The sequence below is a fragment of the Phodopus roborovskii genome, unplaced genomic scaffold (genome assembly GCF_943737965.1).
Source record: "Phodopus roborovskii unplaced genomic scaffold, PHOROB, whole genome shotgun sequence".
NCBI classification, from domain to species: Eukaryota; Metazoa; Chordata; class Mammalia; order Rodentia; family Cricetidae; genus Phodopus; species Phodopus roborovskii.
The window spans coordinates 23,165,542-23,180,822 of record NW_026125052.1 but is presented as its reverse complement, the minus strand read 5'-3'; the positions used below and the strand labels follow the sequence as shown (position 1 = coordinate 23,180,822).

At 38.2% G+C, this 15,281-nt stretch overlaps 1 protein-coding gene across 1 annotated transcript in view; it reads right to left on the bottom strand.

Moving 5' to 3' along the window:
- Cep112 (centrosomal protein 112) overlaps window positions 1-15,281 on the bottom strand; it is a 382,234-nt gene that overhangs the window by 282,210 nt on the left and 84,743 nt on the right. The window contains exons 10-13 of the mRNA XM_051182944.1: window positions 9,692-9,778; window positions 4,821-4,920; window positions 3,252-3,370; window positions 2,226-2,369 (exon numbers count right to left, since the gene is read on the bottom strand). Coding sequence (XP_051038901.1) covers window positions 2,226-2,369; window positions 3,252-3,370; window positions 4,821-4,920; window positions 9,692-9,778 — 450 coding nt within the window. The remainder of the gene's footprint in view (window positions 1-2,225; window positions 2,370-3,251; window positions 3,371-4,820; window positions 4,921-9,691; window positions 9,779-15,281) is intronic.

Genomic DNA, 15,281 nt, shown 5'->3' with positions numbered 1-15,281 from the left:
CATATATGTTTGTGCACCACATGTCTGCAGTGTCTGTGGAAGTATCTGACCATCTGAAACTGGAGTTACAGACAGTTGTGAGCTGCGGTATAGCTGCTGGTAACTTACACAGGTTCTCTGTATGAGCAACAAGTGTTCTTAACCATTGAGCCACCCCTCCAGCCCTGCAAAGTATGTAACTTTTAACAATACTGTCAAAGATATCATAACTGATATTCTAAAGAAAAGATATTCTCCAAACCCTGTTTCTTTATGACTGTGGAGAGCTGATTCTACATGGAGCCATCAAAACAAAGGGTTCAGGTAGGACCATTCTGCTCAACAAGGAAGAAAGACCTGCACATTGAACATCAAGAGTAACTTAAGCTACAGTAATGATGTCAGCAAAGCCAGAGAAACTAGCTAGCCATAAACAATGGAGACCTTCATTGGAGGGAAGTTGCATACACAACAGCCAAGACAGATTGAGAGACAGGAAGAATGACTCAAAAGTGAAACTGGAAAAACAAGGAAGTCATCCACATGAAAGCAATGACATTAGATTCCAATCTTTTACTAGTCACAAAAAAGAAGCAACCAGAGAGATTAAAGACTCACGTAAAAGCAAAACGTTAAAATTTTTAGTAAAGCATATAGGCGAATTATCCTGCACTCTCAGTTTTCCCTGCTTTCTTTGGGAGGTGGAGCAGTAGTGCTTTCCAGCCTGCTACCCTAAGAATTCAAAGGGTTCCAAGGACTTTGAGAACCATGTCCACCACCCTTAGCAAACTGTTGCAAATTCTGAGACTGTTTCCCCTCACCCTAAGCCTCACTAAAAGATAAGTCTGTGTTCTCTAAGGAGTTACAAGTCAGACAAGCCTGTGCTCCACAAGCTGGGAGAGACCATCCAGATCTGCTGTCTGCTCTTGCTTATTAGTCTCTTAGTTTAAAAAGTTGCATCGGGGCATCTTAACCACATGCAAATGGTGTTAGCATTATGATCAACATCCTTGTGCCCTCACCCTTGCCTCTTCTTACAGACCTAGCAAACTTGATATTGCAGACCCCTGAGCTGCCTAATGCCTCCACAGGTGCGTGGAACAACTCAGCTATGCTTCCCAGAGTCCTGGGCCTTCTTCTTGAACCTGTCAGATCACTTTAAACTTCTCCATTGCCTTTGCAGCACTGTTAAGATTTGAACTTCAATTGTTTGATCATGTTTTGAAAGCATGGGCTCCAGGTAGCTGTGCTGTTTCAGCAGACTTGAAGCCTTTAGGAGGTGGAACTTAATCTGATTGGAGTGAGCCGTTGAAGGTTAGTTTCTATATACTGGGTCTGTCAGTAATTTCTTTGCTTCTAGCTTGCCTCTGTCACATATTCACATTGCCACAAACTGTGCAGGCCTTCCCTGCCATCACAGACTCAGACCCTCTGAAGCAGTAAGCCAAAACTAACCTTTTTTTTTCTCTGCACTATTTCTTTAAGGTTCAAACTCCAAAACGTTCTGTTTACCTCTTGTGGGTTTTGCCCATCATTATTTCTGACTTTTTCATCTCCTTTTTGTCATTTTTTTTTTTTTACAAGAAATGGAGGCCAAAAATCCCATCTTCAGGCAAATATTACTTTCTTAAACTAAGTCTTTCTTTTTCCACTTGTATGACTCTATAATTCTTACATGCTGCATTATCAAAGACTCTAAATATTAAAAGCTTATTATGTAACTTCATTTATATATCAATTGAGTATTGCCAACAACTATTATCTTCTTACCACAGAAATGAGAAAGCTTAACATTCTAGGAGTTAAGAAGACACCAAACTGGTAAGGATTTGAGATTTCTGCAAGTGACATATGTATGTGTTGTCTCAGTCAAGATGTTCTAAGGAAATGTGTCAGAGCAGTGGCACTTTAATTTCCTTCACCAACTCTAAATAGCATCAAAAAAACACTCGTAACTTCAGTTTAAAAGATCTTAAAAAGAAAATAATTGTCTCTGAACTAAAAGTTAATGAGAAAAAGGACCTGTAACCACTTCTAGGAGATTAAGACACAGAGGTAGCATCGAACAATCCAGAGTCCGCCCTCTTGGTGAATGTCTAGGGCTGTCTGCTCTCACTGTATCAAGTAAGGAAGTAAAGCTTTTTCTTTAAATTTAGTAACAGATTTATATAAAATGTGCATCAGTGAAGGATAAGGACATGGAACATAAGACAGACTCAAACAGTGGAACAAACAAAAACACTTACTGTGGACTGTGTCTGCACCATGTAGTCACCCTCCATTTTATTCAGGCGCATGTTTGTGTCCTCCAGCAGTTCCTGAATAGTCTCAGTGTGTCGCTTTTGAAGCTCAAATTTTTCCTTTTCCATTTCTGCTACAGCATTGTGAAGCTGCATAATGAAGTCAAGAGTCTTTCACTACCATGGACTATGCTATTTTGAAATTCAAACACTGTTTTCCAATATGTCTATTTATATCTAGAAAGTGATCTAAACAAGAATCTAAAACTCACAAGTAAAAATACCATACAGAGAGCATACAATTTTTTTTCTGTTTTCCAGAACAGAAAATTTCAACCAATGGGCAAAAACTAAAGAATTTTCTGTCTTGAGTAGAAAGTAAGTATATCTGATTGATGACATATTTTTCAATTAAGCAATATTATTAGGAGCCTGAAAAATATACAAACAGAAATAGTAATAGTTTTATTGTTGGTCATTGTGAATAATGATTGTATTATTTCATTTGTACAATACAAATGTGAAAATGCTTCCTGACCTATGCAAATACCCAATAAGACACTTACTTGGCATTCCATAATCAATACAAAAAACAAATACAAGATCATGTTTATGAGTAGAATATGCAGCAAAGGTGATAACTAAGAGTTGTATATCATAAGTGTCATATATGAAAAGTTTCTACACCTTGATAAGCCTCTCTGCCAATGTAGCAATCCAAGTCAGAACAAATCAAACCAACAGAAAAAGGCCAAGTTTAATGGATACAATGCTCCCAGACAGCCTTTCAGCCCCCCAGAGAGGAGATGGAGGGCAGTTTAAATACCCTGTGGGAGTGGTCTTGAGCATCTATGGAGGAGGGGCAATCATGGTAGGCTTTCTGAGATGCAGCAGGGTTTGGAGGGAGATGGGGGGGGGCTTAGGTGGAATTTTCACCATAACACCCAAGACTCTTTGGGTAAATGGATGCCAGGGGTTGTGGCAAAGCTTCCACCTTAACAAGGTGGAACATGGCTGACTTCAGGAGCTTACCTTTTTTTCCCAATCATTATTCAGAGATTCTGTGCTTTGTTCACACATCTTCTTCAGCTCTGTTATCTGGTTTTCTTTAGTTTCTCTGATAACTTGACAGTCTCGTATAAGGATCTGAACTGTCAAAAATGATGAGAATATAGTTAAACCAGTTCTAGGAACCACATTAGACTTTGATGATTTCTAAATGTAATGATACATTTAATAGATAATTTTTCATTAAGTCTTACTTTTCTAAAATGCCTCTTATCTCTTGCTCTTTGGTCATTTCTATGACCATAGATAAGTGTGGTTAATTAGTCTTTATTCTCTCCCTAAACATTTAAACAGCATGCTAACCTCAGGCATTTCTCTTCTAATGTGGCCTCTGTCACTTTAAAGAGCCCACTCAATGGTGCAGATCCCACAGTGAGTGCAGGGCTGGGGATCATGCTAAAGTTCTCCTCCTCTAAAGCATATGGGCCAAGGCTCTGACAGGAAAAATGGCTCTTTATGCTCCTGCTGCTCTCTGGATCCAGCTCTTGCCTCCTCCACATTTTCAAACTGCACTGTAAATATACCAACCTCTCTCTGCAGGCTCCCGAGGACATGTTCTTTCAGGTTTTACTCCCAAATGTCATCACCTGTCTTTATAAACTTTTTCTTCATTGTTGAAAACTTTCTATTCATGGAGTGTGAGTACAGGTTATTGTCTTTAAAACACTCACCAAACAGATGCCTTCCCTTGCAATTAGAGAAAGAAATCCCTCTCATTTGCACAAAATTGGGTCTTTTTCTCCAATGGATCACTTAGGATATTATATCTGAAAATACTTAATTCTCTGGTTAATTCTCACATGTAACTGCCTTGCTAACCTATCAGGAATATTACTATCTTACTCTACCACAATCAGGTTTGGGAAAAACCCCAAAGACTTAGCATCATCCTAGATCAAGTGTCCCTTTGTCCTTCATTCTTACCCACTGTCTACATCTCTTCTTTTACCAAACCGTAATTCTTCAGGTCCATTCTCACTAATCCCAAGACTAAACTCAAATATGCTGAGTCCATGTCAAAGTATGCGCTAAATTCCACAAGTGGACACAGTCTGGGCTAGAGATTCACTCAGTGGTCAAACATCTGCCCAGTGTACACAAACACACACACACACACACACACACACACACCTTACCAATATGAGGAACTCCTCTCTTGAATGAATTAAACATGTTGAACTTTTAAAATCAAACCAAAGTTATTTCCTCTGAAACATGCCATTTATCTTGTGTATACCTGAACATTTTGATATTTCGGTTCACAGTGTAGCCAATTAATCACATGCTTTCTTTCTCCTTCTCGGTGAATGTGTAAATGGGAAAAAATTTTAAGACTTTTCTGTCAGTCCCAATTGCCACTGCACCCCCAATTCTCTCTCTTAAAAACACACACATTTTACCTAGCCACATGAAAGTTCATAAAAAATCTATTGACACATGCTCCACAAAATCTCAGAAATTAAAATTTAAATCATTTAAATCATTAAAATAAATTCAAAATGTTATTAGAAGATTCACATAATACACCATCACCTTTCTTTTCAAGCTTTATTATAGTATCCTCAGTTTCAGCTTGTTTTTTTCTATATAAGATTTTCAAATCTTCTAGTTCATTATTCTTTCTTTCTAAAATCTGCAAAAAGAATGTACAGTACCTTAGTTTCCAGAATTAAGTATAGTGTATATAATTACAAGTGAGCAAAGTATGTTTCCAGTCTATCAATCTCATAATTGCTTTCACCTAAATAGAAAAATTACTTTGTATACACTGATAAAAATATTAACACACTAGAATAAATTATTTTAAAACCCTTTGTTTAGAATTTCCACACATAATTTTTAAAAGACTATGAACAATGAACTACATGAATCCCTAAAACATGCTTTGGAAATTCAGTTGTCATAAGGGGGCTGGAAGAAGTCATCAGAAACGGGCTCTGTTGGGTGGCACACCCCACTGCACTACACTGGGATGTAACACTTCTGGCTGAACATATCCAGGGATCCTCCTACCAGTGTCCTTCTCCTCTTCCACTGCTTAAATCCAAGACCTCCCAGACATATGGAAGGATGATACACAACAGGCACCACTTCTGCCTAGCTCTGTTTTATGAATCAAGAAAAAAATGAACTCAAAATCCCAAAAACTTAATAACTTTTACAGCAATTACATTTACCAGTTTTTTCACATAACCACTTAATAAATGTAACTATGAGTTTACAATTATAAAAAATTTAAAAAACAGAAATAACCAAAATTGTAGAGTTAATAAACAGTAAAACCATGTTACCCAGGAGCTCAAAAGAAAAGCAGAGAGGTGGAAGATGGTCTGGCTACTGTTCTTACAATGCAGCGATAGCCACACCCTCAACTGAGTTCAAGAAAGGTTGCTCAACAGTGCCAAAGGAGGTCTTCCGAGCGTTTTCATCAGCAGCATTCTGCTTTACCTTTCATGCTTCAGTCTCAGCCCCATGGCTGCTGGACCACATCCCCACAAACCATGAGCCAAAATAACGTTCCCCTTCTTCCTGTGCTGCCTTTTCTCAGGCGTTTGGTATTAGTGGTATGGGATGAATGAATTAATAACTTGGTACCAAGCAGTGAGGTCACTGCTGTGATAAGCCTGACCATGTGGTTCTGAAGCATTTGGAACTGGTTCAGAGGCGGGAAAGGGAGACTTGAGAGCTTCAGGCTACATGAAGCCTAAAATACCAAAAGCAGAGCTGAGTAACTAAGCTCTTCTGGCTCAAGTGTGGGATACTAGAATGCCAATAAAAAATAGAGACAGTAAAGGACAGTCTGATGTTGTATCAGGAGTCATGACTCTCTCAGAAACTGGGTTAGACGCCATTCAAAGAATTTGGCTGCATTCTGCTCTTACCCTGAAACTACATGAAGCTTAACTAAAAAGTCATAGACAAAAGAAAATTGAGAGCAAAACTAACCCAGGATGTGGCACAGTTATTACTTACTGTCTTAGTCAGGTTTACAGAGAATGAGAGCAGAAAGAAATGTATAGTTTGTAAGAAAAAGTTTGAATCCAGTTAAAGTTGTGTGCATTTGTTGTGTGTATTTGTTGAAGAGAATGGCATTTAAAAAGATGTCACAGGTTTAGTACTGGAACAAGAGGGAAGGAGCCAGGGAGCTTAAGACTTTACATGTCCAGCAGGGTTACAGAGCAATACCAAATCACCTAAAGCTTTTCATTTGAAAAGACTGGCTAAACAAAGAGTGCCAGCAGGGGCCCTGCTCAAGCAGGGTTACCTAACACAGTGGTTTTTGGTTTTTGGTTTTTTACCAGGTTCAACCTCAAAGATACAAGAGGCATGAAGACATGATGTTGCCCATGTAGTACAGATTTTGCAACTATGAAAAATGAGGAGGTAACACAAATTCTAGAAAGTCACTGAGACCAGGCAATGGCCCAGGAGAGAGACCATCTGTGTTACAGGCAGCTGAGCTGGAGAAGCCAAGCCAAGCTATGGCCACTGGAGCCCATAGGATACTACCACAAGCCCCACATGCCTGACATGGTATTTTCCATGAGTTTCATTGTTACCTTGGTCTGGTCTTTAATTTCTATTCTCCCTTTCTCCCCTTTGGGAATGTAAATGGTTTACATCATGCCATTACATGCTGGAAACAAAACTTTTTTAAGTTAAGAAGGGCTCACATTGAAAGGAGAACATTGAGTCTCAGAGAGACATAGCCTTTGTTCTTTTGAAGAACACTGGAACTGTAAGACTATGGAATCTTTGGAAGCTTAACTGAATGCGTTTTGAATTTTGAGATGGCCATGCTCCTGCAGGGCCCAGGGTGGAATGTTTGGTTTGGATATAAAATACCATCCACAGGCAGAGGTATTTGAACGGTTAGTTCCCAGCTGGTAGGACTATTTTGAGATACTGTGGAGACCGGGCCTCAGTGGAGGAAGTGGGGCTTTGGGTGTCATTGAGGTTTTATAACCCAGCCTCATATCTTGTTCTGTCTTCTTCCCATTCCACAAACATGAAGCAATCAGCTGCTGCAAAACCCTCTGCCATTGAGATGCATTCCCCCTAACTTTCTCCATCATGGTAGAGTGTATCCTCTAAACCTATAAGCCAAAAGAAAGCCTTTCTTCCATATGTTTCTTGTCAAGGACTAGTCATGATGCTGAGAAAGGTATTTGACACACATACCAAGAAACTTATTTCAATCTCTTATCACCATGATTCTTTCAAACATTTTTCAAATTCACTTATCCTATACATTAATATGTTATTCCTTAAGAGATTCTATTCATTTTGATATATTATGCTATAATTACATTACATAAATTTATTTAATATTTTTATTTAAACAAAGGTAAAATGTTCATTACAGCAAGAATATTGTGTTTATAATTTAAATGGGGAAGAGAAAGGAAAATAAAAACATTTTTAAAAATATATAAGGAGTCGTTTCCTTCTTGTTGCTTAGAAAAAAATATGAAGGATGAAAAGATGGGTAAAGTGCTTGTTACACAAGCATGGGGATCTGAGTTCAGATCTCCAACACACATGAAAAGCAGACATGGCAGCATTCACCTAAATCCAGTGCTACAGAATCAGAGAAAGGCAGATCCAAGCCAGTGAAGAGGGCTATTTCCTGGTGAGCTAGTCTAGCTAAAGGGTAAGCTCCAGGTTCAGTAAAAGACTCTGCCTCAGAAAAATGAGTTGGAAAAAAATAGAGAAAGACATACAAAGTGGGCCTCTAGTCTCCACAGATGCATGCAATGGCAATCTCATGCTTATGCATGTTATACGCATACACACACACACACACACACACACACACAGAGTCAAATCTAGACTATTTTCTGTTTCAGAGATGCTTGTATGCATGATCCTGTAGCCTCAGTTTTCTGACTCTGCCCCTACTTTGTTTCCCTATGTTTGATTTTTGAGACAGGGTCCCTCTTTCAGGAACCAGGCAAGACTGGCAGTGCAGACTAGTCTGGTGGTTCATGCCAGCTACTCTACAGACCAAGGCAAGAGGCTGATAATAACTTCATTGTCTGCCTGAACTACAGATGTGTATAAAAACAGCCTGAGACCCCAGTGCCGGAATTATTATGCCCAGCTGATTCTGTCTTTGTTATTCAGTTTGGGTAAGTATATACAGGCCTAGTTTTAAAAGAATATGTGTAAACTTTCTATGTGTACAAACTTTATGTTTTTTAAAACACATATCATTTTTAATAAAACACTAACATTTTTAATAATTATAAAAATGTAGCATGAACTACACTAGCTGATGTTTGCTGAGACACTGGGGAAGATACAACCCAACCGCTTGGAATGATCAAAGTAAGCTTAAGGCCAGGCTGGATACTTGGTGAAATACTGTTCCAAATTAAAAACATTTTTAAATGGGTAGAAAGTTAGTTCAGCAGTGGTGCGGTACTTCCCTCACATTTAAGAATCCTTGGTTCCAAATCCAGTAACACGCATAAGTAAATAAATAGGCAAACTAAAAAACTGGAAAGCACAATCTGAGTTGTACTCAGAAAGGAAGCCTTGATTATCAGTGCTAGCATTACACTGCATACAGTCAATACCACAGAACTAAGTCCGAAAACTGTTGGTTCTTTTTTTTGTGTTTGTTTGTTTGTTTGTTTGTTTGTTTGTTTTGGCAATTACAGGCCACCAGGAAAATGACCCTTACTTGAAATCAAAGCTCTACTGTATAGACATCTGGGTCTTCCCTCTGAGGGATCCAATAGTTCTTTTTGAACCTAAGCACTCAGGACGCCTAGGTAGGAGAATCTCAAGTTTGAAACCAGATGGGTAAACAATGTGATCTCAAATATAACTAATTAATTAAAAAATGGAAATGAATCAGAAAAGTGGAACAATTGGGATATAACAAATTGTAGGATTTACAGTTGTTATTTTACTTCAGATTTCATGAAAGGCACAAAACCTGATGTTTGAGCTTCAGGTTTGAGCCAAGCAGAGAGGATGATGAGGACAGTGCCAGGCTGAGTAATTTAGTGAGGTCCTGCTTTAAAATAGCTCACTGGTAGGGTATTTTCTGACCCTAGTTTCTTCAGACACACAGACACACACACACACACAGAGAGAGAGAGAGAGAGAGAGAGAGAGATGCAAAAATCATATGTGTTAAAAAGTATATAAAACTCAGCCTTAAGATTATTGTTGAAGAAGTAATAGGTAATGTAAAAATAGGACAGAAATAGACACATTTTACAAATAAAGCTTACAGGTTGCTTTTGATGGGATTTTACTTCAACAAATTCCATTTACAAGATACAGTATTATCAATCACCTAATCTGTAGACAGATGGCCAGATGCTTGGTCTATCACAGGCCCCAGAACACAGTAAATACTGCATACAACGTAAGTATATATACCCTACCTTCTGTACATCAGCATCATGTTTCTGTTGCAGCTTAAGTTTTTCTTCATATAACTTTGCTTCCATCATTTTTGTTTTCATGTCCAACTTCAAGGGAAATATTTTAAAGATTACCAAAAAGTCATTTGATAGTGGTATCCTGCTCTGACATTCAAACCCACACAGTATTTTGATCTCTAGTATTTTCATTTCAATAAATCTCTTCTAAAACTTTTTTCTTTGTTCATATCTATTTGCTTATTTCAAAATACTATTAGTCTATTTGTTTAAATATGGCATTTCATGAAAGAATATTCATATAAATGGCACATTACTGTATCGAGGCAGCTCAGTTAGTAAAGTGCTTGCTATACAAGCATGTCCCATATTAGAAACAACAACAACAATCAATCCAGGCATGGTGGTGCACACTTGTCATCCCAGCTCTGGGAAAGCAGAGACAAGAGGATCCCTGAAGCTTGCTGGCCAACAGTCTAGCCTACTTAGTAAGTTATAGTCCAATAAAACTGTTTGCTCATTTCAAACAGGAATGAAAACAAAGCAAACAAATAATACTGGAAATTAAATTTTCAGTAACTCAAATAAAAACCTCAGTAAAAATCCTGACCAATAGAATGGGTCACATGGAAAACAGTGGTCAGACATAATAAGTCAAAGGATATGGATCATTCGTTAAGGCAAACAATACATTTAAATGTAGATAAAAGAATAAAATATAGTGGCTCTTTGAGACAGTGTAAAAAGACCAAATTTATGAATTATGTGCACAGAAGAGGAAAAGTCCCATGTTAAAGACACAGAAAATATTTACAATAAGGTAATGGAAGAAAATTGCCCAATCCTAGGAAAATAGATGGCTATCCAGATAAAAGAGGCATACAGAACACAAAATAGGCAGAACCAGAAAAAAAGAAATTCCTCACATTATACTAGAGTCAAAACACTAAAAATTTAGAAAAAAAGAAAAAGCGTATTGAACGTGGCAAGAATGAAGGACCACGTCACATGTACAGGCAGGCCTATCAGAGTGACAGTATTTTTTAATGCAAACTCGAAATGCTCGAAGGGCACAAAACAATGTGTTTCAAGTTCTGAAAAGACCCCCAATTGCCAACCCAGGTACTACATGCAACAGAACTGTCACAATGTTAGGAAAAAGAAAAAAAAAAAACTTTCCATGACAAAAGTAGGCTAAAGCAATCTATGACCACTAGGGCAACGCTACAGTAGAGAAGGGAAGAGAATGATAAACACATCCAAAAAGCCATATTGAGAAAAAAGATAATTGTCAACAAAATGAGGGCTTCAAAACCATCTAACACTATAAAACCAACAAAATGACAGGAACTGAATTAATATACACCTTTCAATAGCAATTCTGAATAGCAATGGATTAGTCTCTCCAATGAACAGGCACAGAATAGCTGATTGGATTAGAAAGCATGATTCCTCTTTTTGCTGTATCCAAGAAACATACCTCACAAACAAAAGATAGATACTTCAGCGTGAAAGAACGGGAAAGGGTATTTTAAGAAAATGGTACCAGGAAACAAGTGGGTGTAGGGATTCTGATACCTGACAAAATTGTTGTCAAACCAACTCTACTCAGAAGAAATAACAATTCATCAAGAAAACATTACAATTCTAAGCATATTAAACTTTACACTGGTGACACAATTCCATAAAACAAATATTATGAGATTTAAAGTCACAGATTTACACCAATACAGTAACAGCAAGTGGCTTTACTACCCTATTCTCATCTAGGCAAAAATCCAACATCAGAGATAAATGACACCACAGATAAAATGAACTAATAGACTACAGAGCATTTCACTCAAACACTACAGAATATACATTCTTCCCAACAGTCCACATGACTCATTCTAAAACTGATCTTGCACTGGTACACGAAGCTAGTCTCAACAAACAGGAAGATTGAAATAACTTTCTGTATTCTATCGGACCATGGACTGAAACTAGGAATCAAACTAGGAAACAAACTCAAGGAGACTAAACAGCACACTACTGAATAATGACTGGGTCACTGAAGAAAGCAAAAGAACTGAATAAAAACTCACACATCATTCTAAAGCCTGTAAGATACAATGAAGGCAGTCCTTTAGCTCAAAGTCTTCCTGTGACAAAACCAGGAGGGATCTCACACCCACCAGCACGAAGCATCTCAAGGCACAGGGAGAAGTAAAACAACCCAGGTCTAAACCCAATGAATAGAAATAATTAAGATCAGGACACAAATCAATGAAATAGAAACAAATAAATAATTTAAAAATGAATGAAGAATTGGTGCTTTGAAAAAACAAACAAGATTGACAAACCTTTCACCAAATCAATAAGAGAGAAATGACTAAAAACTGTAAGATACAGAGGCAGATTACGATAGATAGTAATGAAATATAGAAAATCTTAATATATTCAACAAACCTATTGTACCAAATTAGAAATATAAAAGGGTGAAATTCTAGATAGGACCTACCAAAATTAAACAAAAAAGATAAAAATGTAATAATAGCCATAGCAAGCAACATGATTAAAGTAGAAAAAAAGCATGCGAGCTAAAACAATAATAATAATAATGTGCAAAGTTGGCTCTAAATTAGCATATGAGTTAATGGAAGAGACCAGGAATGTGATATAATCCCATACAACCACAGCCCATTTGATTCTCTACATAGAGATCAGCACTATACCCAGGAGGTTTGTGAGCCAACTTTCCTAAGCAAGTTGCCTCGTTCCTTTGCCTTCCCTTCCCCCCACCCGCCTAGTTCCAGACTGCAGCCCAGAAAAATTCTTTGTTCCTGAAACACCTGTGCTGGGTAAGTCACCTCTCCTTCCCATGGTGCCCATCCTTGCCCATTACCTCCCCTTGCGTGTGGCATTCTCTACACCCACAGACCTAGGTGCAGATAACGACCCCCAAACCTACTGACCCTCCTTCTGCTAGCACTCTTCCTCTGCCCACTGCCATCTCAGCACCACAGGCCTGGCTCCAGGCCCATGGTTTTAGAGTCACCTTTCTCTGCTTCAATTAAATAGCTCATCCACCAACTTTACCTGGTCTAGCTCAAATCATGCATCTCCTGCACTGGCTCAGTCTAAGAAAAGGCAGATTACCACATCCATCAGACACACAACTACAGAAAGAAGTCCACATGCCCAGATCAAAACACTAACACAAAAACCGCCCGTGTCACCAGACAGCATGTATCCCATCAAACCCAACAGTCCTATAGAAGTGTTCTACAATGAGAACTACCTAGATGAACCCCAGGACAGAGAATGTAAAAGAACAATCAAACCTTATCAAGACATTTAAAGAAGAGACAAGCAAATACTTCCCTGAACTCTAAGAGGGTAACAATAAACACTTGAGTAATGGCCAAGATTATACAGATAGACTGCTGAATGAAATGACCAAGGTAATTCAGGATTTGAAAAGTAAATAGAGATAGAAACACTGAGGATAACACAAGCTAAAATGAAGATGGAATTGAAAAACTCAATATTCTAATTAGGAAACTCAGATGAAGCCTTATAATTAGAGTGAATCAAACAAGAAAGTAACATCCTGGGACTCAAAGACAAAGGGAAAGATATAGACAAAATAGCAAGAAGTATGAAAAAGATGCAGGAAATACAGGACACCATCAAAACAGCAAATATATGAGTTATGGGCATAGATGAAGGGCAAGAATCACAGGTCAATGGCACAGACTAGACTTTTAACAGGATCATAGCAGCAGAAAGTGCTCCTAACCACTGAGCCATCTATCTCTCCAGCCCTTGGGAAACGTGTTTATAGTTTAGCAGGGAAGGAAACAAAAATTACAAACTAGAACTCCAATACTTGAACAGGGTAACAAATAACTAGATAAGCTTCACAAATTTGAGATAGCAGTGAAGAATTCTGCTTATTTCATGACAGAGTAAGAGAAAGAATCTAAACACCTGAGAAGCAGGAAAACTGGTTAAAATAATAAGGGTGAATAAATACGTAACTGGAGGATCTATGCAAGAGACCATGAGTGGGGAAGGAAAATGAAACAGCCAAAATGTCACGTTTGAGCTTTTAAAAGACCTGACTTAAACCGGCATGGATGCCCATGCCTATAACTCCAGCACTTTCAAGGCTGAGCAGGAGAATAATCAGCTCATTCCAATCAAGAAAAGCAGATACTAGTCAAGTAAGTAACATCTCAGATACTGAAGGGATACTAGAACAGCCATGTGGCAAGTCACTAGGAGCCCTCTAAACGGTGACCTTGAGAATGAAAGAAACTGAGGCCACAGGCAACCTCAGGTCTGCAGGGATGAAGCCTGCAGGAAAAGTGAGTAAGTGGAGAACGCAAAAAGACAGTTTTTCTCTTCTCACATTTCCAGAAAAGAAAACTGCACAATTAAAACAAATAAGCACAGTGAAAAGTGGGTTTGGATTTGGAAAAAAACATAGCAAAAGCACAAATGAAGATGGTGACTTGTTCGTCCTCTCTCCATCCTCATCCTACTGCCCTCTTTCCTCTAAGTAACTACAAATACAGAACACAAAACACATGTACCCCAAATAACAGAAGACATAGCTTGAAAAGAATGAATACCTACAAAGTTTGTTTAATTTGTTGATAAAATACTAAATTAATAAAGTCACATGAAATAACTAAAATATGATGGCTAAAAACATTGCCTCTTTGTGCTGTTCAGTTGAGCCTTTAAAATAATGGTGAAAACCTGTAATCCCAGCACCCAGAAGGCAGAGGACCCCAGCAAGCTCAAGACTAGCATGCTCTACACAGTGTGTTCCAGACTAGCCAGGACTACACAGCAAGACATTTCTCAATCATTCAGTTTCAGAAGATCAGTATAAAGGTACAATGGAAGGTGGACATACTTAACCACTACAAGCCATTTATCCCAAGATTTAAGTTACTTATAAAATCAGCAGGAACTCCATTACGATGGAAGATAAGTGTTGAAAAGACAAGGTAGAATTAGGACAAGCCTACAAAAACTTTTAAAAAGCAGACTGAGATGGAGCTACAGAGGGAAAATGATATAATGGCATTGATTGCCATTTAAAGGCAAAACTCCTTTGTTAAATAAATAAGAGATGACTTTATATCAAGAATGAACCACTATGTGGAGCATCTTCTCTAGACAGAGCTAGAAAGTAGTGACTATAGCAGCAACAGAACAGCAACAGCAATGCTTGTTTTTGCAACATTAGCAGCAGCAGCAGCAGCAGCAGCAGCAAGGGATACACAAAATTTGTGTTCATTACACACTGTGAGCAAAGTACAGTCCTAGAGATCAGTGTGAATTATTTCATTTAATCCTAACAATAACCTTTCAAAGCGGGTGCTTTTATTATCACCCCCTTACAGAACACAAAGCTAAGTCACAGAGAAGTACCTGCTCAGGGTTTCACAACAGGAAGGTGGACACGAGTCCGTGTCCCCCTGATAAGGTTGCCTGACACTGAGTGGCTTTTGGATGATGGGTCATCTTTTCTTAACAGCTCCACACATAAACAGAACTCAAAACAGGAATAGAAGGTACATTGTTTAAATAAATA